The sequence below is a fragment of the Bos indicus x Bos taurus genome, chromosome 7 (genome assembly GCF_003369695.1).
Source record: "Bos indicus x Bos taurus breed Angus x Brahman F1 hybrid chromosome 7, Bos_hybrid_MaternalHap_v2.0, whole genome shotgun sequence".
NCBI lineage: Eukaryota > Metazoa > Chordata > Mammalia > Artiodactyla > Bovidae > Bos > Bos indicus x Bos taurus.
In genome coordinates, this window is record NC_040082.1 from 60436326 (window position 1) to 60460410 (window position 24085).

Here is a 24085-nt window from a genome sequence, read left to right on the forward strand (position 1 = left end):
TGAGAGGGGGACACATTTATGGAGAGAACTGTCAAGACCTATGGTTTAGGTGTAATAAGTCTCAGGTGGCTGTTAAAGATCCAAGATGTATCAGTAGTTGTACAGGAGTCTGGCTGGTACTCAGGGAAGGGTTTGGGTCAAAGATGTAATTTTAGGCATCACTGCCTGATAGATATTTTGAATTATCTAGGGGAGAGTGTTAGTCGCTCAGTTGTGTCTGACTCTTTGTGACCCATGGACTAGAGCTCACCAGGCTCTTCTGTCCAGGGAATTCTCCAGGCAAGAATACTAGAGGGGCTTCCCTGGTGGCTCAGACAGTAAAGAATCTGCCTGCAATGCAGGAGACCCAGGTTCGATCCCTGGGTTGGGAAGATCCCTTGGAGAAGGGAATGGCAACCCACTCCAGTATTCTTGCCTGGAGAATTCCTTGGATAGAGGAGTGTGGTGGGCTACAGTCCATGGGGTCACAAAGAGTTGGACATGACTGAGACACGCGCGCGCACACACACACACACACGGAGAATGTAGAGATAGAGAAAAGATTGTTCAAGATTGAACTCTGAGGTGTTGCAGCATATAGGATTCAGGTAAGAGATAAGGAACCAGCAAGAAGAGTTAGAGAAGGAGCAAGGAAGAGGAAAAATCCCAGAGAATGTGGCAACAAAAAGCCAGGAAAGGAGAGTGTTTCAAGGAGGGAGGGGTGAACTGTGTAAATGCTGCTGGGTGGTTGAGGAACAGGCACTAGTGAAGAATCCATTGGATTTGACCATTGATTATTGGTAATTTTGATGAGAAGTTTTAGTGGAGTTTTGGGAACAAAATCCAGGTTGATGCATATGGCAATCTAGCATTCAAGGAGGTATGGATAGTGAATGAAAACAATGTGTTCATAAAGTTTTACTTAATCTGAACAGAAGCAGAGAAATGGCATGATAATTAGAGATTGTGGAGTCAAAGGGGTGTTGGTATGCTGATGGGAATACTCCAACCAAAGGAAAAGCTGATGATGCAGGCAGGTGGGAGTGTGGTATAATTTTGGGAGTTAAAGGTTTTGAAAAGGCAAGTGGGATCTCTACCCTAAGTGCAACAGGGGCAGGAACACTGTCATCCTTTTTAATAGTAGGGAAAGCAGAAAATGTAGATTTAGGTGCAGGTTGGTATATAGACAGGGATGCCTGACGTGCTGCAGTTCATGGGATCGCAAAGAGTCGGACACGACTGAGCAACTGAACTGAACTGGTATATAGAATGGATGATGGGAAGATGAATGAGTTATTGATGATAACATCTGTTTTTCTTAGTGAAGAATAAAATGAGAATACCAGCTGAGGATAGTTGTACATGTGCCTGTGCGCATGCAGGCACACATGTACATTTGTGTGTGTGTAGCTGGGGCTACAAGTACTCTTGCCTGGAAAATCCCATGGACGGAGGTGCAGTCCATGGGGTCTCGAAGAGTCGGGCACGACTGAGCGACTTCACTTTCACTTTTCACTTTCATGCATTGGAGAAGGAAATGACAACCCACTCCAGTGTTCTTGCCTGGAGAATTGCAGGGACGGGGGAATCTTGTGGGCTTCCGTCTATCGGGTCGCACAGAGTCAGACACAACTGAAGTGACTTAGCAGCAGTAGCAGCAGCTAGGGCTAAGAGTGGGTGATTATGGATGGCTTGGGAGAGTGGGACTTTATACAGTAAATAGAGATGTAGTAGACACGATGGGGTTAATCCTAAGTCTTGGAGAAAGGAGGAGAGAATCTGCTCCTTACAGCCTTGTACATATACCATGAGGAAACTATAATCGAAAAAGACACATGTACCCCAATGTTTATTGCAGCACTATTCACAATAGCTCAGACACAGAAGCAACCTAGATGTCTGTAGACGAATAGATAAAGAAGTTGTGATACTTATATACTATAGAATATTACTCAGCCATAAAAGGAACACGTACAGTTCTAATGAGATGGAGGAACCTAGAACCTATTATACAGAGTGAAGTAAGTCGGAGAAAAACGTCATATGTTAATACATATAATGTGGAATCTAGAAAAATGGTACTGATGAACCTATTAGCAGGGCAGCAGTGGAGATGCAGACATTAGAGAACAGGCCTGTTGACACAGTGGGGGTTGCAGAGGTTGGGATGAATTGAGAGAGAGGCATTGAAATATATACATAACCACATGTAAAATAGATAGCCAGTGAGAATTTGCTGTATGATGCAGGGAGCTCAAACCTCGTGCTCTGTGACAACCTAGAGAGGTGGGATGGGGTGGGATGTGGGAGGGAGGTTCAGAGGGAGAGGACATAGTGTACCTATGGCTGGAAAAAACCAACACAATATTACAAAGCAATTATTCTCCAATTAAAAATAAATAAATTTAAAAAGTTATAGCCCTAAATACTTCACACCCTCTTCAGAGTAAGGATCAAGGCAGTGGCATTCTCTTGCGGCTAGCAGTGGGTGATTCTCTGACAGGAGAGGTGTTGTCTGTCCTATTTGGTAGGACTGTGGTAATGATTTGAATGAAATACTAGTTTTAAAGGATTGACACAGAGCCTGACACATGGTTAAGTGCTCTGTAAATGGGAATTATTAACTAATATTATTTAGTTTAGGAGGATTGGAGTTTAAAGAAGTCAAGTGTTTTTCTGAGGGCTCTATAAGGGGTCCCTGAGATGAATCAAAGACAGACCCTCTCATGAGAGCTGAGGCTGGCTAGGATCTTGGGCCATAAGACTGAGGTACTCATCTTACCTGGAACAGAGAGAGTGGTCCACTAGCCCCTTCTTCCCCGATCTCTGCTGTATCCCCAGGGATACCTGGACCACCCTCTCCCCACACTGCCAGCCGGACAGTCTTGCCATGCACAGTCCACATTCCACACTTCCCTTTGTCTGTATGTATCACTGTTCCTTACCTCTGTTCACTGAACTGAAATGAGTGCTGGTGGCAAAACCTGCCTTCCACCCCGCTGCCCCACAAATGCCTTCTCTCCAGTCAAGATGAATTGTGGCTTGGATTAGCTCCAGGACTGTTTCTGAAGATACCACTCTAGTCTCTGCCAGCTTCCTGACATTATGTCCACCTTGGTTCCTTTCGTCCCTCTCCTTGGAGGCTGGCCTTGGTTTTAGTTCTTCATATCTCAAACCCATTCCTTTGTCAGGTTGACTCGTACTCCCTGCACATAGTCTGTGCTCAGGGGTTTGTCTTAAAGGTATGAATTTATTCAGCCTGTTTTTGTAAAGATAGATTGGCTTGTCAAATCAGGTTAGGCACACACTTGGGCGGGAGAAGATTTTATATATACGGTACATGTTATGTCCTCTGTCTGTGCCCCATTGTCCCCCAGAAGGTCTTACTCTGGCACCTGCTGAGAGAGCAGCATTGCACAGACATTGCAGACTTGCTTCTGCCTGAGTAACTGGCAGAGAGCTCTCTGTCCACAGTGGGCTTCTGTCAGCCCCATGCCATTTTCTCCTCTTTTATGAAGTGACCCCATCTTTAGCTCTTTCCTCCTCTAGCTTCAAGGTGAGATCATCAAGGTTAGACTTCTGGCTGACCCATGGCAAAGGTGGGTAGTGTCCTGTGAGTTAGCCTGGCTTAGCTGGCCTTGGAGTGCCAGCCATCCAGAAGGGTGTTCTTTCTTGGGAAAGATGATACCCACCTCATGACTCTCAACTTCTCTTTGGACAGACTGGACATCAACACCAATACCTATACATCTCAGGACCTCAAGAACGCACTGGCAAAATTCAAGGAGGGGGCAGAGATGGAAAATTCAAAGGAAGACCAGGTTGGTAATATTGCTTATAGTGAGTTCATACCATCCTGAAAAATGACATGAAAGGGAGTCAGTGTTTCCTAAAGCTTTAGCAATAAACATGGGTAATAATAACAATAATATTGCAAAATAATTTAAGGAAGCCAAATAAGTAACCTTTTGTGGACTCTTAATAAATTTCTGGGAGCATTTCTGTCATCGTTTCATTAGGATTCAGATTATACAATGGAAGTGAGAAATAGATTTAAGGGCCTAGATCTGATAGATAAGAGTGCCTGATGAACTGTGGAATGAGGTTCGTGACATTGTACAGGAGACAGGGATCAAGACCATCCCCATGGAAAAGAAATGCAAAAAAGCAAAATGGCTGTTTGGGGAGGCCTTACAAATAGCTGTGAAGAGAAGAGAAGTGAAAAGCAAAGGAGAAAAGGAAAGATATAAACATCTGAATGCAAAGTTCCAAAGAATAGCAAGAAGAGATAAGAAAGCCTTCTTCAGTGATCAGTTCAAAAAAATAGAGGAAAACAACAGAATGGGAAAGACTAGAGATCTCTCCAAGAAAATTAGAGATACCAGAGGGACATTTCATGCAAAGATGGGCTTGATAAAGGACAGAACTGGTATGGACCTAACAGAAGCAGAAGATATTAACAAGAGGTGGCAAGAATACACAGAAGAACTGTACAAAAAAGATCTTCATGACCCAGATAATCACGATGGTGTGATCACTGACCTAGAGCCAGACATCCTGGAATGTGAAGTCAAGTGGGCCTTAGAAAGCATCACTACGAACAAAGTTAGTGGAGGTGATGGAATTCCAGTTGAGCTATTCCAAATCCTGAAAGTTGATGCTGTGAAAGTGCTGCACTCAATATGCCAGCAAATTTGGAAAACTCAGCAGTGGCCACAGGACTGGAAAAGGTCAGTTTTCATTCCAATCCCAAAGAAAGGCAATGCCAAAGAATACTCAAACTACCACACAATTGCACTCATCTCACACGCTAGTAAAGTAATGCTCAAAATTCTCCAAGCCAGGCTTCAGTAATACGTGAACCGTGAACTTCCAGATGTTCAAGCTGGTTTTAGAAAAGGCAGAGGAACCAGAGATCAAATTGCCAACATCCACTGGATCATGGAAAAAGCAAGAGAGTTCCAGAAAAACATCTACTTCTGCTTTATTGACTATGCCAAAGCCTTTGACTGTGTGGATCACAATAAACTGTGGAAAATTCTGAAAGAGATGGGAATACCAGACCACCTGATCTGCCTCTTGAGAAATCTGTATGCAGTTCAGGAAGCAACAGTTAGAACTGGACATGGAACAACAGACTGTTTGCAAATAGGAAAAGGAGTACGTCAAGGCTGTATATTGTCACCCTGCTCATTTAACTTATCTGCAGAGTACATCATGAGAAACGCTGGACTGGAAGAAACACAAGCTGGAATCAAGACAGCCGGGAGAAATATCAATAACCTCATATATGCAGATGACACCACCCTTATGGCAGAAAGTGAAGAGGAACTCAAAAGCCTCTTGATGAAAGTGAAAGTGGAGAGTGAAAAGGTTGGCTTAAAGCTCAACATTCAGAAAACGAAGATCATGGCATCCGGTCCCATCACTGCATGGGAAATAGATGGGGAGACAGTGGAAACAGTGTCAGACTTTATTTTTCTGGGCTCCAAAATCACTGCAGATGGTGACTGCAGCCATGAAATTAAAAGACGCTTACTCCTTGGAAGGAAAGTTATGACCAACCTAGATAGCATATTCAAAAGCAGAGACATTACTTTGCCAACAAAGGTTAGTCTCGTCAAGGCTATGGTTTTCCCTGTGGTCATGTATGGATGTGAGAGTTGGACTGTTAAGAAAGCTAAGCGCTGAAGAATTGATGCTTTTGAACTGTGGTGTTGGAGAAGACTCTTGAGAGTCCCTTGGACTGCAAGGAGATCCAACCAGTCCATTCTGAAGGAGATCAGCCCTGGGATTTCTTTGGAAGGAATGATGCTAAAGCTGAAACTCCAGTACTTTGGCCACCTCACACGAAGAGTTGACTCATTGGAAAAGACTCTGATGCTGGGAGGGATTGGGGGCAGGAGAAGGGGACGACAGAGGATGAGATGGCTGGATGGCATCACTGACTTGATGGACGTGAGTCTGAGTGAACTCCAGGAGTTGGTGATGGACAGGGAGGGCTGGAGTGCTGCGATTCTTGGGGTCGCAAAGAGTTGGACACGACTGAGCGACTGATTTGATCTGATTACATATTTGGGAAAACTGAAGCATGGAGCACAGATAGCCATACTCTGCATTACCACAAACATCAATTAGGGGAACAGAGATTAGAACTCACATCTCCTCACTTACACTTGAGTTAGACACAAGTTTAAAGGATGGGACCTAGACCAGGAAGGAAGAAGCCCAAGTCCTTGTCCTTTGAACACGTAGCAAACCTTTTCCAGACCTCAGATCCCTTAAATGTACAGTATGGGGCTGGGACAAGATGGCTGAGGTTTCTTCCAACTCTTAAATTTATGTACAAAGTATTAGGGAATGAGAAGGAGAAACAGGCAGAGTTGCAGCCCCTTGGCTATGTCCCTAATGTCTGGTTCGTGGATCCTGACCTATCAGAACAAAGACTTATTCTTATATGGATCATGAGGTCATGTGATAGCCAGAGAATGTTAAAAATCAGTCCTTAACATTTCTGCTTGAGTCCTGTCCTTGAAAGAACTTCCTCCAGTGGCTGCCTTGCAGACCTTTTTATGTTCTCCCTCCTCCCCCTCCTCTTCACAATTCCCTCTGCTTTTCTTATCTCTGCTCTCATCCCAGAATTCTTGCAGTATCTTAGAGAGGCAACACCAGATTTTTGACAGTCTGTGTGTTAGTGAAGGAAGCTTTAGATCCTTCAGAACTAAGTATTTCTGAGACAGACGGACGTGTGTGTGTGTGTGTGAGAGAGAGAGAGAGAGGACCTCAGGAGGAAGTGTTAATGTACAAGCCAAGCCTCCGTGTTTTTACTCATCTTACCAAAGTTGTATCTCAATATGAAGAGTGCGCATGGTAAGAGAAGGTGAGTAGCAGGATGGCAGCAGTAGTGGTGAAGGAAGGTGATGCGTAAAATTATATCCTACTGCAGGTGTGTATTAACTGCAGGGGTGGAGAGGTGTGAGGGAAAGCAAACCCCCTACCTGGTGAAGGTGAGGCCAGCAAAGGAGAGTAGTGCATTCCTAGGTGCCTGGAGCAGAGATCGGTATTCCTGTGTTAAGGGCTTGGGCTCATTCCCACTCATTCTCTCACCATGAGCTCCACATGGGGCAGATGGGAACATAAAAATCAGCCCTTGTTCCATGTTTTCTCTGTGGATGGAAGACCACCTGCACCCCGTCTCTTCTCTTTACTCTCTTTAGTGGTATTCTTATCTCATAATTCAATTAGTATAGAAAAGTATGAATATTATAAAAATATTTTTTAAGTGTAAAAGCAAGAGATTATCTAAGTTTTCAGTTGCTGTTTTTTGCAATTAAAAATAATTCTCTCTCTCTGCAAGAGACCCCAATAATGGCAGCAAAATGTGACACCCCTGTTCCATCTGATTGGTGTCAGCTGCCTCTTCTGACCTGTGCCTGCCACGCTCTTTCTTTACTTCTGTGGTGCTTAGGTTGTTAGTTTCTTCACCGAGGTACTGAGTCCTGGGGTCCTTTTTTCACTTTCATTTGTATCCTTCCTGGACTGACTCAGCCACCTGCCAATGTACTGGGACTGGCAAATAAATTGACTTGAAGTAGGTTGGGGAGTTTCTTACATGTCTCCAGCTCCTGGCTGCAGATACCATCATACTTTTTATCAATCTTTAAACAAAATCTTTACATGGTGATTTGCAAGTACAGGATGTGCTTTTACTATTTATAAGGACAATTCTGTGAGATATTGTCATATCTTACCAATTGAATGAATTTTTTTTGGGGGGGGGAAGGGCATCAATTCCATTATATCCATTGGTAACTTATTAGATTTAAGTGAATCAGTCCTTCCCAGAGTCTCTTGCTTTATGGAAAAGCTCTGTGTCACCCAACAGATTTGGGTCATTGTTTTTGAATCTGATCTCTCTATCCCCTTATTACCATACAGATTGCTTGATGCTTTATGTTTTATCATGTCCACTGTTGTTCAGCTGTATCCTATAAATTGTTCCATTTAAAAATATGGCCATCTTAAACTTTTGAGTCTGGGCAGGATTAAATAGACTCATTTCTTCCTATTCTTCTTGTTGTTGTTTGTTGTTCAGTTGGTAAGTCATGTCTGACCCTTTGGACTACATTGTGTCAGACTTCCCTGTCCTTCACTATCTCCTGGAGTTTGCTCAGACTCATGCCCATTGAGTTGGTGATGCCATCAAGCCATCTCATCCTTTGTTGCCCCCTTCTCCTCCTGGCCTCAATCTTTCCCAGTATTAGGGTCTTTTCCAATGAGTCAGTCCTTCACATCAGATGGCCAAACTATTGTAGCTTCATCTTCAGCATCAGTCCTTCCAATGAATATTCATTCAGGATTGATTTCCTTTAGGATTGACTGGTTTGGTCTCCTTGCTGTCCAAGGGACTCTAAAGAGTCTCCCTCCAGCACCACAGTTCAAAAGCATCAATTCTTCGGCACTCAGCCTTCTTAATGGTCCAACTCTCACATCCATACCTGACTATTGGAAAAACCATAGCTTTGACTAGATGGACCTTTGTCGGCGAAGTGATGTTTCTACTTTTAACAGGCTGTCTAGGTTGGTCATAGCCTTTCTTCCAAGGAGCAGATTCTTTTAATTTCATGACTGCAGTCACCATCTGCAGTGATTTTGGAGCCCAAGAAAATAAAAGTCTGTAACTGTTTCCATTGTTTCTCCAACTGTTTTCCATGAAGTGATGGAACCGGATGCCGTAAACCTCTTTTTTTGAATGCTGAGTTTTAAGCCAGCTTTTTCACTTTCCTCTTTTACCTTCATCAAGAGGCTCTTTAGTTCCTCTTTGCTTTCTGCCATTAAGGTGATGTCATCTGCATATCTGAGATTATTGATATTTCTCCCAGCAATCTTGATTCTAGCTTGAGCTTCATCCAGCCTGGCATTTTGCATGATATACTTTGCATGTAAGTTAAATAAGCAAGGGGACAATATACAGCCTTGATGTACTCCTTTCCCAGTTCAACGAGTTCATTGTTCATGACCAATTCTAACTGTTGCTTCTTCACTGGCATACAGGTTTCTCAAGAGGCAGGTAAGGTGGTCTGGTATTCCCATCTCTTGAAGAATTTTCCACAGTTTGTTGTGATCCACACAGCCAAAGGCTTTCATAATATTAAAAGCAAATATAAAAATATGATAAAAGTGAGAAGAAGAAGGTGGATTAGACAGGGACCTTGGAATTTGAGGATTTGAGGGATGACATGGGAGTGAGTTTCTTGCCTTTCTTCTTGCTCTCTAAATATCCCAAAGTGGATATTGGAGAAGCCTATATCATGGAAATGCCAACAGGTACAGATAGAAAAAAGGCCCTAAGAAAGTCTTGCTCTCTATAAGAAAGAACCAGGAATAGGGCAGCCTAATAAAAATATTTTTCACAATACCTATTCTCTTTTAGCCAAAGACCGTGGAAATCTCTCCACCTCCCTTAGTGCCAGTGGAAGTTAAATGTAGAATTTGGATTTCCACCTCCAGTTTGTGTGGTAGAGCAAAGCTATACTCTTACCTTCACCAGAGTGGTGTCAGCAGAAGCTGAGTGGGGAGCCTGAACTTGCTCCCCCTCTGGTGGCAGTAGATGGTGTGAGGCAGTGCTCTCCTATCTCAGCCAACATGATGTTGAGCAGAGAGCTTGAATTTCTACGTTCTCCTCAGTGAAAGATGAGTATTCTCTTCTTCTCCCACTGCTGTGGTACCAGCAGAGTCCATGTGTGGAGCCTGATTTTCATCCCTCACGGGGGTGTAGCAGTCTGCTTTTTTCTGTTGGGGTGGTGTCAGCAGAGGCCAAGAAGGGAACCTGAATGTCTGTCCCCTGCTGACAGCATCAAGGTAGTTTTCCACTTGCTTTAGCTGCAGCGATGCCAGAGGGTGCGGTCAGTGGAGAGTCTATACTTCTAACCTCCATCTGGAGGGAACAAGGCAGTGTAAATCAGCATTCTGCTTTCCACTCTAGGGTAGTGTTAATGGGGATAAATGAGGAACCTGAACTTCTACCCCTAGATCAGCAGTGATAAGACAGTGCTTTAGTTACCCCACCAGGGTGATATCAGTAGAGGTCAAGGAATGACTTCCGCTCCCAGTGTTGAGTATGCAGCAGGGACAAATGATGTTCTTCCTTCTCCTTACTAGAGAGTGGTAGTAGGATTTTGGAGGGAAGGAAGATGGAGAAAGGAATTTTGCAAATGAAGTTCTAGGAATGCTCCTTAGTGATCCACAAGAGAAACAGACCAGACGTAACAGCAGATTTAAGGATGGAAGTACAGTGTGGAATACTGCCCAGGATTTCAGATTAGCTTTGGGGGGCACACAGAGCAAGGAGACCAAAATAACACTGCAGATTCTCTGAAAACTAAATTGGCTTGGGTTCACAACCTCACAAGAAGACGAGAACCAAGATAGTAAACTTAAACAGTGTGACTGCCTACTGAAAAGGAAGATTCAGTAGAATTCAGAATCTTATAATACTCAAAATGCCCAGGTTACCTAAATTGTATCTCACGATACCAAGAACCAGGAAAATAAAAACTTGACTTAAGAAAGACAGTTAACTGATGCCAGCAGTGATATGACCCGTAAGTTGGTATTATCTAATAAGAATTTTAAGGCAGTTATCATAAAAATGCTTCAAGCAATTATGTGTACTCCTGAAATGATAACCTCAGCAAAGAAATAGAAGATATAAAGAACAAAATGGCATTTTAGAGCTGAAAATAGGGAAAAAATCACTGCATAGGCTTAATAGTAAAATAGAGATGAGAGAGAACAGAATCAGTGGATTTAAAGGCAGATAAAAGTTAATCTAAATAACAGAAAATAGATTGAAAAAAATAAATAGTGAGTTAAGGACCTGTAGGACTGACTGTAACAGAAAATCCAAGATTTGTGTAACAGAGTCTCAGAAGGAGAGGAGAAATAATATGGGTCTGAGAAAATAGTCAAAGAAATAGAGATGAAAAACTCTCCCAATTGGTGAAAGTCATAAACCTACAGGTTCATGAAGCTTAGTGAATTCTAAATTGGATAAATTCAAAGAAATCAACACCATGATGCATCACAGTCAACCTGAAAACAAAGGACAGAAAAATAATTTGAAAGCAGCAAGGTAGAAACCACATACTAGCAATAGGGAATAATGTTTGAATGATAACATCTTTTTCATCTGAGATCACAGAGGTCAAAAATACGTGGTGTATTTTTCAAATGGTGAAAAAGTGAACTGTTCACTCAGAATTCTATAGCCGGTGAAAATACCCTTCAGGAGTGGAAGGGAGGAAATCACGACACTCTCACACAGAAGAAAGGTAAAAGAATTTATCACCAGCAGACCTACCTAAAAGAATAACTGAAGAATGTTCTTCAAATAGAAGGGAAATAATCACAGAAGAAAACATGGACCATTGGGAAGAAAGAGCTGTGAAGTGCATAAAAGTAAAGGAAAATATAATAGATTACCCTTTTCTCAAATTTTTAAAATTATGTTTGATAGTTGCAGCAAAAATTATGACATCATCTTTAATTCCATATATGTTTAATATATAGTTGAACTGCCAAAGTTACTGCTTTCTTTTTCTTTGCTGTGCTTTCAACTTTGTTTTCAGTTTTATCTTTTCATTATCCATTTTTATGAAATGTTTCATGGTTTTATCCCGAGGAAGCCATACTACCACACACTTGACATCTGTATATGAATTGAATAATGGGGGCACAGTGGCCATTCACTGACACATTTTGAAATAAATTATGTGATCAGCAACTGTTCATGATTGGAATTTATATAATTTACATAGTGATTTATGAACTGAAGAGCTAGCAGCAAATTTGGTACTTAATGCAGTTAAATATATGATGGCAACTGAAATTTGAGTCATGTTGGGAGACTAGTATTATGTAAACTGTGGTATTCGAAAGTGGTACATATGAGATCTGTACAAAGCAAGGGCTGTCTGATAAAAGACTTGCATCTATCTAGAATATGTAAAGAACACTCAAGACTCAACAGTAAAAACCAACAACCAGTTTGAAAATGGGAAGAGGACCTGAACAAACATTTCACAAAGAGAATATGTGGATAGCAAATAATCATATGAAAAAAATCTAATGTCATCAGCTGTTACAGATATGCAAATTAAATCCACCACAAGGTATCACTATACATCTATTAGAATGCCTAAAATAAAAATGATAATACTAAATACTATTGAAGATGTGGAGAAACTGGGTCTTTCATTGGTGGGAATATAAAATGGTGCAGCTACTCTGGAAAATACCCAGTAGTTACACTCTTGGGCATTTATCCCAGAGAAAGAAGAACTTAGGTTTATTTTTAAGAAAATCTTTATACAAATGTTTATGCAGTTTTATTCATAATACTCCAAACCTGGAAACAGACATTCTTCAACAGGTAAATGGTTAAATTGTAACATCTGTACAATGGAATACTATTCAACATTAAAAATAAATAAACCATTGATATTTACAGTAAATTGGATAATGAGTTAATGCATCTCAAGTGCATTAAGTTCAGTAAAAAGGCAGTCTCAAAAAGTTACAGACTTTATTTGTATAACAGTCTCCAAATGCTAGAATTATAGAGATGGAGAGCAAATTAATGTTGCCCAGGCACAGGGATAAGAGAGAAGGGATGAGAGGATAAAGTGCAGATATAGAGGAGCACTGTAGAGTCATTTGATGGTGATGGAACAGCTCTGTAACTTGATTTTCTGGTGGCTACATGAATCTTTATAGATAACACTGTCTAGAATGACACACACACATGCATGCTAATGTGTACATGTAAAAGCTGGTGGAATCAGAATAAGACTTGTGGTCTAGTTAATAGTATTGCACCTATGTCACTTTTTTGCTTTTGACATTGTATTGTTATATAAAATGTTACCATTGGAGGAAGCTGAATGAAGGGCATATAGTACTCTCTACTATTTTTGTAATTTCCTTTGAGTAGTAATAATTGCAAAATTAAAAATTTTGTTAAAGGCCTTTCTGGGAGCCAGGCATGCAGGCATGAGGCAAAAATAACTAGTTTCTTATCCTGCTCACTTGTCTGTCAACCCTCAGCTTTCCTTGACCTCTTTACATGACCTTTGGTGGCCACCAGAGTCCTCTAGCAGGGTGGAAGGAGAGCATTTCACTGTTTTAGCCTAAAAGAGAAGAATATAGCATCCCATAGATGTGATTGCCCTGCTAGGAATGGTCTTTTTTAAGAGAGACTGATTCATTTCTTTGGTTGATGTTCAATGGAGTGCTTGTCACTGGGGAGAAAACCCATAGGTAATAGATGAGCAATTTGGAGCTGACAGCTGCTCATCATCCTGCTTTTTATAAATATTCGTGCCTTTTAATTATTCTCAGAAGATGGAGACATAAGCCACTGTGACCTTTCAGACTCTCTCTATAAGTACTATCCTCTGAAATTGGGAAGAAAACAGAAAGTGTCACATGTATAAAATATCTAATTAAAGTCTTTTATTCACCTCCAACATAACTTCATTTTAAAGATCTTTATATGTGTGTGGGGTGGAGAGGGACTGAGCAAAAATTGTTTGAGACTTGAGCATAGTACATACAGTAATTTAGCCACTTCAAACAGTTGAACAAATTGTACACCTGTAGTTAGATTGACAGTAATGACAGAGATTTAATTTTCATCAGCAAATTGCTCCCACTCTGACAGCTCTTTACCGACAGTTTCCTGTATCTGGGTTTCCCTAAAATGTTGCTGGATGGGTAGGGTAAAGCAAAAGATATTCTTTAATTATAGAAGAAAGAGAACCAAGGTATGGATTATTACACCTTAGATCTTGGCTTTTCCATGTGAGATTAGGGGTTGAAGGTGAGCTGAAATTGTTTACCCTGACCTCAGTGATTACAAGGAGACTTTTCATTCTTCCTGAGCATTGGAAGGCTGGCTGAGATAAGTGGACCTTGGAAAATCTTGAGTGAGTTCTTGTGGCAGAGGGCTATATGTGTAGATTCTGAGGGCTTTCTCTCTGGGCATCCTGGAAAGTACAGATTAAAGAAGGTTGTGCCCTGGAGCAGCAGTTCTTTGAGGATGGGCATCCATGGCAGACCACAGGCTGATTGGGCAGATGTCTATAGTTGATGATTAATCATCTTTTTGCTACCCTTCTTAGGAAAGGCAGGCCAAAGTTAAGCGGCTCTTCCGTCCCATTGAGGAGCTGAAGAAGGACTTTGAGGAGCTGAATGTTGTCATTGAGACAGACATGCAGATCATGGTACGATTGATCAACAAGTTCAATAGTTCCAGCTCCAGCCTGGAAGAGAAGATTGCTGCACTGTTTGATCTCGAATATTATGTCCATCAGGTATTGTATTTCATTGTCCACTGGTCTCACTTTTAACTAACACCTCCAAAAATAAACCCCTCTGCCCAAGGCCCTAAGAAAATATTGTCATCATCTTTACTTCTCTCTCAAGTCATAGAGGATTTTTAATCTAGGCCATTATCTGTTGTATAAGATACTTTCTTAGAGACTAGAGCCAAGTTCTATTTCATTCGGAGTGCTACTTCTTTTAATTTTTCAACACTGAGGACACAGCAGAGGTAAAATAGACGGGATACTTGTTCCATGTAGCTTATAGTCTGGAAGAGGGTGCAATTAAATAGTGAACAATTGAATAATGAACCAATTAACAGTTTAATAATGAGATAATTTAAGATTATGATAAGGATGAGTGTATAATGGGGGAACTTAGTCTAGTCAGGGATACTGGGGAAGGCTTCTCTGAGATTGTGACATTTAGGCTAAGCATTAAATGATGATTAGAGGTTGAGTAGACAAAGAGGGGAGATTAGAGCTTGGGGTGGCAAACTCTGGCCCACTTTTGTGAACAAAGTTTTACTGGAACACAGTCACATCTCTTTGTGTATGTATTGTTTTATTGTCTTGACTATTTTAATATTGCAGTGGCAGAGTTGAGTGGTTGTGACGTGAACCATTATGGATCATGAAACCAAAAATATTTACTATCAGGCCCTTTAGGAAAAGTGTGCCCCATTGTATTGGAGTGTTTCAGGCAGAGGAAACAGCTTGTAGAAAAATTCTGAGTCAGAGAAGAGGTTGGTGAGATCAAGGACCTGGTAGAGACTGGAGTGACTGGAGCACAGAGACCAGTGGGTGAGTGGCATAGATAAAGTGGAAAGGTTAGGGGATGAGACAGGTGGGCTTGAGAAAATCATGCTTTTTGTAATTTTATCCTTGATCCTAAGAACCATTGGAGAGTTTGGAGCAGGGAAATAACTGATCTGATTTGTGCCATAATTATAACAGTTAATGTTTATTGAGCATTATCATGTACTCGGCATATAGTCAAGTGCCTTGTACACATTAATTCATTGACTTCCATGTCTGCCTTTGGAGTAGGCACTGCTGTTAATCCCATTTTGTAACTGAGGCAAATAAAGCACAGGCCACATTTGTGATTGCCCAAAGTCACCCAGTTAGTGTAGAGCTGGGATTAGCAACAAGGTCTGTGTGACCCTAAACTCTGTGCTCTTAGTGTTTTGGATACTCTGACTCTCAACGGGGTACTGGTACTACCTGAATGAAGCCTAAGAGAGAATAGATGGATCTAAGCAGAAGGAACCAAGAGAAGTCATTCACTTATTGAATGAATTAATTTATTGCATGCCTGTTAAGTTCCAGGCACTGTTCCAGGCACTTAAAATACATTTGTGAATGGAATTGGAGCTTACCTTCTAGAAGAGGCAGGTAGACAAAAAACATACCTAACAAGTAAATTATAAATAATATGTTTGAAGGAGATAGATACTACTGAAAAATAAAAAAATAGAGCAGGATAAGGATTGGCAGTGTTGGGAAGGAAGGTCTCAGTTAGGAGCAACAGTAGGTACCATAGCCCTAAGGTGGGAGCATGTCTAGTGTGTTTGGGGAACAACTATGTGGCAGGAGCTGAGAGAAGTAGATGAAGCGCAGAGAGAGAATGGGAGGGAGATCATGGAGCACTTTGTGGGCCATAGAAAAGAATGGAATTGGACAGAATTAGAAGAATGTTGCAGAAGCATTTGATCTGACTTTCTTTTAAAGAAAGTCTGGCTGCTGTGTTGAGAGTTAGACTGTAGACTGAGGGCATGGGTAGAGGCAGAAAAACCAGATAGGAGGCTGTTGCAGTAATCCAGACTAGGGGCGATGGTGGCCTGGGAGGGCTGTGTAATCATCATCAAAGGCTTGCTTGAGATCTTCATCAAGATACAGATCTTCAGCGTCCTCCCACACATGACAGCGTCCTTGTTCTCTATAAACTAAGCTAAAAGACATTCTTTAGGATTTTGCCAGCCTTTGTGTTGAGAGAGGATGAGTGTGTACTGTATCTGCAGGAATTATGGGATGGCCTCTTCATCTCTCTCTGCTCATAATTCTTTCTCAGGCCTCAAATAGCAGGTCTGTGATCCTTTTAGAGAAGAAAATGGACCTGGGTTCTCTTTCCTCTTTCCAGTCTTTCTCTCCAGGGTAAAAAAACAAAAAGTCCAACAGCTTTTCTGTTACAGATATTTAAAGGAATAAGGATCCTAGGAGTTATTGGCCAACTCAGTCCTGCTCTGATGTTGACAGCTTTTATTTTTTCTCATCTTAACATACTTCGATGGGTCTTTAGGTGTCAGGTTTCTGTAGGCTCTTCTTTTAGCTGCAGCGTGAAAGGCCAAAATGACCTTTTATGAGAGCTTATCTTATCCAGAGGAGGTTGAGTACAGAGAAGGGTAGCAGGGCCCTAATAAATTTTATTTCCCTTGCAGGTTCTTTGGTCATCCAGCAGTATTATCACTAGGGTGACATCCCATTGTGCTTTCATGGGTCACTAAGAGGGATTAACAATTTCTTGGACATCACCAAACTTATCCTATTTATCAGTCCAGAAACTAGTCCCCTGGTGGTGACCAAACTTGATCTGTTGGCAGAAGAGTCTTAAGTATTCTAGATCATTGGTCTTTCAAGTGGAAATACAGATAAGGTGGTGGGCTGGTATGTCAGGCTTCCATGCAGTAGAGTTAAGTTGTTATTTCACAGGGGTATTGAAGAAGACATAGCTTGGCCTCAAGTTCCAGTTGTGGTGGGCAGTTAGGGTGATGTAGTGCTAGATTTGAGGGAGATAGGACTCTTCTTACAGGAAACTTACTTAGTCCACTTTTATTCTAGACTGCTGATTGGATGTTTTGAGGAGTCATGGGCTTCAAGGACCCAAACTGGCTCTGCCCAAGGATTTTCTCACAGCCATGTTTGAACTATTAAACAAGATTTGTGAAAAGCAAAATCATGTGTGTGGAAACAGCATGTGAATTATTTATAAGGAGCAGCCACTGCCTGCCCCATTCACCCTGTGGCAGTGTATTTGCCTTCCCTCACGTGACTCCTCAATTATTTACCATCATTTCTCCCTTTCTTTATTTTCTATGTTCTCTCATTGTCTTGTCAGTTTTCTGTTTCTCTTTTCCTCCTGAGTGTTGGCACAGTTCCCTACTGCCTCCTTCATTATGCACTCCTTCCTTCTACCTTGAACTCCTTTCTTTCTGTCCCACCCAGTCCTGAGAGCAGCCTGGGAAAAGTTCTGGCCCCAGACCCTGGCCCTGGTCATGCCTTCTGCTGTGTGATACTGGGCAGGGCCCAAATTTTGGAGCTTGTGTGTACAGTAAGCAGAGTGACTCTTTCCTACTTTATCTCCCATAAAATAACAAATGAGAAAACATCTTGAAAAGGCTGAAGAGCTTATGTAAATGTCAGCCTTTATAATACCCTGGTTTATCTTTATAGTAGTGAAGATAAACTGAATCTATAATAGAACCTCTGTGACTCTGGGCTGCATTGGTTTGCTCTGCTAGGAACTCATACCAACCTTGATAAGTAGCCATCTCAGGCATGGAATTACAGGGCTTTCTGAGCCAGGGTTTTGTATTTGGAAAACCTGGAAGAAGGAAGACCAAAGGAGAAGGTAGTGAATTCTTAGATTTTAAAATCAGAGTATGTAAGGAAGGAAAACTCAGTATTTATTTGTGCTTATGTCACAAAGCACTCAGCTCTGAGTCTCCCTAGTTCGCTAGGCTATGGTCCAATAATCATTCCCCTTCACAAGGACAGATTAGGGCAGACAAATGACAACCCTGGCCTGGGGCCCTTATGACAGAGCAGACTCCATGCTTTCTTCATGGCCCTGGATTGGCCATCTTTTTAGGTCTGTGGTACAAGAAACCCATTCATTTTATTGGCACGGATAGCCCAGACTGCCTTTTTTACTCACAGTGGAGTTTATTTCAGTGACCTTTTTTTGATCAAATTTATTCATTGATTGGACTTCCCTGTGGTGGCTCAGATGGTAAAGCCTACAATGTGGGAGACCTGGGTTCAATCCCTGGGTCTGGAAGATCCCCTGGAGGAGGAAATGGCAACCCACTCCAGTATGCTTGTCTGGAAAATCCCATGATGGAGGAGCCTGGTAGTCTACAGTCCATAGTGTTGCAAAGAGTCGGACACAACTGAACAACTTCACTTTCTTTTCATTCATTGACTTAATAACTGTGTATTGAATGCTTAGCTATATGCTTAGATTATTGTAATCCTTGGACCTGTACCAGTGGACAGAAAGACAGAAATCCCCTGCTCTTGTGTTTGAGAAGAATGATCTTCTAAGGGGTTAAAAACAGGCTAGGCCTACCCCAAAAGATAGGCATAGTCAAATACAGCCCTTCAAACTGGATTTCTCTGGTAGAGCCATCTTCCAGTTTGAAAGAATAGAGTCAGGTAAGAAAGGGCTTAGTGGAATATGGAGGAGAAAGGTGGGTAGTAGTCCCATTGGTGTTAGGCTTCCTGCCTCTTCCTGATGATTTGTAGAGTGGGATGAGCATGTAGACAAGAGGCAGCTTTTGTACCAACAAAGATATTTCCAAGGGAGACTGTAGCTGCTGCATAGGGAAAAAAGGATCCAGTGACCTTTCTGAAGAAGTTGAGTCTTCTTCCAGGATGCAAGTGAAGCTTGGGAAACGAGAGTCTGAATTTTGGGGCTTTGGACCTTAAGTATAGCCTAGACCAGTGTGGCCCAATAGAACTTTATGGGATTATGGAAATGTTCTACACTGTCCAGTAATAGCCACTAGTGAGTTAGCAAGGCCAAGGCTAAAGCTTTTTAGAGAGACTTTTATGCAGATTTATTACAAAGTGTCCTCAGATTCATTCAACCTTAGATTATAAAGTGGGTAAGTGGAAAGAGAAGCATACTATTGTTATTCTTCTTCTAGCATTTTTCCAGCCCTCCACCTGCAACAGAGTTCCTTTTATAGTCCCTGATTTCTAATTAAAAAGCAGCATTTTAAAGTGTCTGCTGCCTCCACTGCCCCCACTGAGGCTGGACATCACCAAGAAGCATAGTGTCATTTAATAGTGCTGATGACACCAGATCTTGGTGTTAACAGCTTGTACATTATGAGTAAGCTTGTGACTCATTATGGTAGTAGAATTTTCTAGGACATGTTTGGCATAAGCAATTGCTAGGTGACATTTTTGCCAGTTCTCACGCAGGTACTCATAAATCATGGTAGATGAATTGGGAATTCTCAAATGTAAGATTGTTTCAAAATTTAGTTGGTTCTTACAGACCCTTTCCTAATTAGTCAAAAAGGCCACCAATACATTTTACTTAATTTTTTTAGTTTGTTCTTGAATAGTTAACAAAAGAAATTCTTACCTTGATGTCTGTACTATACTAAGCAGTGCCTCTGTTCCAGATGGATAATGCACAGGACCTGCTTTCCTTTGGTGGCCTTCAGGTGGTGATCAACGGGCTCAACAGTACAGAACCCCTGGTGAAGGAGTATGCGGCATTTGTGCTGGGGGCTGCCTTTTCCAGGTGAGCAGCATGGATGGTCGTCACATTGGCCAGGATCCTTTGGACCCTTCAAGTGAAGTCTAGCTTTACTCTTGGCCTGATTGGCCTGGAGGAAGGATAGGTTTGAACTCACGCACATCTCTATCCACAGCTTAGTGTAATCTCATTGAAACTAGAGTAAGAATTTGATTCTGCCTTTATTCTAACTAGATAAGAATTTTTACCCTTGTTGTCACCATCGGTGACTCTCTCTTCCCCCTCATCTTATATGTATGGACATTTCATAACATATTTTAGGTCACATTCTCTGTTTTAGTCAAAGTTAATTAGAAGTTACACAACCATAAGTAGCTGAGAGGACGGGGAGTGAACTCCAAGAGTTGATCCTTTTAGCAGAGAAGCTTCATCTGGTGATGAATAAATAATGAACCTGACCAAGGAGGGCCTTCTTGGGGGAGATTTGCCTTCCTGTAGTTGCCTGAAACCAGTCAACGTGCCACCAGGTTATCACACTCTCTGGGTTGAGAGTTGTTTAAATTTCAGTTAGTCTGGCTTATGCTCGAAGACTGATCAGGTGAGAGGAATGAGCATCTCCAAAGGGTAGATGCAGAAAGAGATAGGAGCACCATATCATTATACTCGCCCTAAAAAAGTCAAAATGTCTTCAAGCTGCAGTTGTTCCATTTTTGAAAGTCTGTTCCTAGGACCATTTGTTCTTCTACAACAGGAACCATTATTCAAATTCTTGCTGTCGGGACATGTGTGGTGCCTATTAAGGGTTACCTTGCTTGCTTGCCAGGATTGTGATAATGTAGAAGGGCTCTTTTGAACATTATCATTGGACTCTTTGTTTTGAAAAGATTTCCTTTGCCTTTCATCTACGATTATCTTTGGTTAATCAGAATCTCAGTCTGATACTCTCTAATTCTAAAAGACTTAGCTATCTTTTCTTAGTAAATTGAGAGGCAAAGTTAGGAAAGCCAGAATTGTTGCAGGTGAGAGGCTGGGAGCACTGCAGGCCTTTGTTTCCCTTCTTGCTTACCTGCCCCATCTTTAAGCCCTGCTTGTCTTGTGGATTCCAGAGCATACCTCTCTTGCTGTTGTTGACCAGAGCCATGCAGGGAAATCACTGCCTGTGCATTTACTGGAAAGGTGAAGAATCTATAAATTTGTCATTGACAGCTGTGATTTCAGCCCTGCACAAGTTAAGATCTTTATCCTCATTAGACTTTAGAGGCTTGAGAACTTACTGAAGTTCACTTTTTGTTTCTCAAGCTATAAAATAATTGGTTCAAACATTATTAACCTCTTTTCCAGACCCTTTTTGGAAATCTTCTCTGTACTCTGAATGTGAACAGATGATTCTGTGTGTACTTTGCCATTGCTTCTGGAAACACATTTCGTGGGAGAAAAGAAACGTCTTGATGTCACACCTTGGTTTAGGGGAGCTAAGCGACTTGAGAAGCTTGCTTTGGGACTGCTTAGCAGGCTATAACTCATATGGAGGCTGTGCCAATGTGTGGTGTTATTAAGACTTTTCCATGAATCTATTAGTGTAAGACTGTGTTAACATTTATGTGGTATCACTAAAATTTAAATAGAGATAAATATAAAATATTGCAATTTAGTGTTTTGGTGGCAAGAAAACTGCCGTATTCAAAATGTTCTAGCTGGGATTTTGATGGCTCACTGGAGGGCAGTTACAGTGACAGCATGGTATGGCGCCAGAGCATTTGGAAGCCAACAGCAGGCTCCTGAACACCATGAAAATGTAAGTGTTTTATGCAAAGAGGAACTTGATGGAAGGTAAGAATATTTCCATGCAGAGGTAGGATTCAGTGGTCTAGTCTGATATTCATTATTTATTCCTGGTGTCCTAAGTATTGGTTCTGCAGCTTCCTACCTGCCCTCAGCCTGCAGGTGAGCACACACGTGGCACCCATGTATGCACACCTGCAGACACAAAGTGATTGGATCAGCTCTTTCTTTGTCAAGAGGGCTTTCAAGAGGTCGTGAGCATGTTGGAATCATGGAGTCTCATGGTTTGGGAATCTTATTTAGAGATCATTCCTTCCAGTTTTCTGCTGATGAGCAAAAACATAGCTCACTCAGTCCAGATGTTTGTTTGCAAGAACTAGGTAGACCACTGGTACATACAGTCAGAAAATCTAGGTTCAAGTCCAGTTTCTGTCATTTCCTGGCTGTTTACTTGTAGGCAAGTGATTTCACTTTTCTAAGCCTCACCTTTTTCATTTGTTATCTAGAAACAATCATAGGTTTCCTTTAAGACTGAATGAATATGGAAGAACATAATATCCAATAAATCCTGTGAAATGCTTATAAAACACCTATCAGTGACATGGGGTATAACATTGTGTTCATTGTGTGTCCTTTTTACTTTGCGTTTTCACTGTAACTCAGAGTTAAAGTGTTTCTTTTGTTTTGCATTGAAGACAAATGCAAACCTTTGTCTTCCTCATTTTCTCTTCTATTAAATGCCTACCTTCTACCACATGTATCTCTTGGTGTCAGTCTTGCTGCTTCATGAGGGTATTTATTTGCCTGCCTGGGTTAATTACTTCATAAGACCTCCACAGACATTTCCGTAGTGGGAAGCGGTTATTCCAAGATCAAGAAGAAAGAATTTACATAAACATAATTGATGTGGCCACTCGGTGTTACATGGCCACTGAAACAGTTTGTTCCCTTATTTAAATATTATTCACACTTATTATGGGTCACACACATTCATTTTCAGCTGCCAGTGTTTTTGTTGGCCCATGTGCAGGCAGGTCAGGCTCTTGCATAAAATGATATGTAGAAATAGGAAGGTAGGAGTCTGATGTCTTTGGCATCTTTATCTTTCCTTACCTCCCTTTCCTTCCTCCTTCCCTTCCTCCTTTCCTCAAGTCACATATTTTCAGTGGTCTTTCTATGACCTGCTTTCATCTTATGATGGCACCTCTCTCAGTCACTTTTGGTGTCCACTGTCCATGAGTTCTTTTATGCATATGTATGAATTATTCAATTATATCGGCTTGTAAAAGCTCACTATATGCAGTCCTTTTTCATGAACTTATGCATAGTGTAAAAAGGGAGGTATGTGTGCTGTCAGCCATAGTGCAATTATGTTCTCTTGTGATGGATCCCTGGAATAGGATTACACTCTACCCTGTCTTTGATGTCTTCATTGGACCCTCCTTAGGAAATACTGGGTTACATACATCTCTCTGTAAAATGAATGTTCACCCCACTGCTGACCTTCACCCTCTCACCCTATGCTTTGTTGGTTCTCTAATTTTCCTAGTTATACTTTTCCCATGGATATTTTACTAATTAATTTTAACCATTTGGCCAGTGTCAAATCTTTGTGTCCCATTTCCATTTGTTGGCCTCCAATTTTCAAATTTCTTTCCTGCTATCCTTGAATTTCAGTGCTTATCTGTATCGTCTCTGTCTTGCCTGACTTTTGTGGCTTTTGGGGGGATCATTTCCATTGACCTCTACTTTTACTGCTGTCATCCACTAGGTATCTTGAAATTCATTTCCCTCCCCTCTCCAGCATTTCGTGCTGTCTGCCCACTTCCATCATCTCTTCACATTTTCATCTCTCCTCTTAAATATGGTTCTTACCCTTGTCATGACCTCCATCCTCTTCACATCCTCCTTTTCTCCCCCTCACCATTCTTCTTCTTCACTGTCTTGCCACTCTCTAGGCTCCCTCCTTTTAGCCTGCAAATGTTCGATTACGTAGCCACTGTCCCCTGCCAGCCTTCCCTTCCAAACTTCTTGAAAGATTAGACAGTTAGGGATCCAATAAGTGCACATGAGATACAATCGCTGAAATGGTTCAAGAGTATTTTGTCTTTATTGACATCTCCATTAACATTCAACAATGTCAACCACTACTTTCCTTTGGAAACTTTACTTCTCAGCTGCCATGTGATTGTAGTAGTCCCTTAGTTCTTGGATGTCTGTAATTAATTACTCCATCTATTTTCTTCTTATGGCAACATTATCTTTTCAATATCTCCTGACTACAGCCATTTACCAAAATTTTCATGGCCTTGTCACTATTGTCTCTTCATTTTCTCTCCCAATGGTCCCACCTTTTCCTGTGGTTTCAAATTCTACCTCATTGTGGATAACTCCAGTGTCTAAGCCAGCTTTTCTTCTCAGGTCCTTTCCTCCATTTCTATCAGAC

General features: G+C 41.4%; 1 protein-coding gene across 4 annotated transcripts in view; it reads left to right on the forward strand.

Annotated features, from left to right (window-relative positions):
- SIL1 (SIL1 nucleotide exchange factor) overlaps positions 1 to 24085 on the forward strand; it is a 256472-nt gene that overhangs the window by 151182 nt on the left and 81205 nt on the right. For all 4 annotated transcript variants that reach the window (XM_027546350.1, XM_027546348.1, XM_027546351.1 and 1 more), the window contains exons 5-7: positions 3701 to 3800; positions 14163 to 14354; positions 19781 to 19902. In XM_027546350.1, the coding sequence (XP_027402151.1) occupies positions 3701 to 3800; positions 14163 to 14354; positions 19781 to 19902 (414 nt within the window). The remainder of the gene's footprint in view (positions 1 to 3700; positions 3801 to 14162; positions 14355 to 19780; positions 19903 to 24085) is intronic.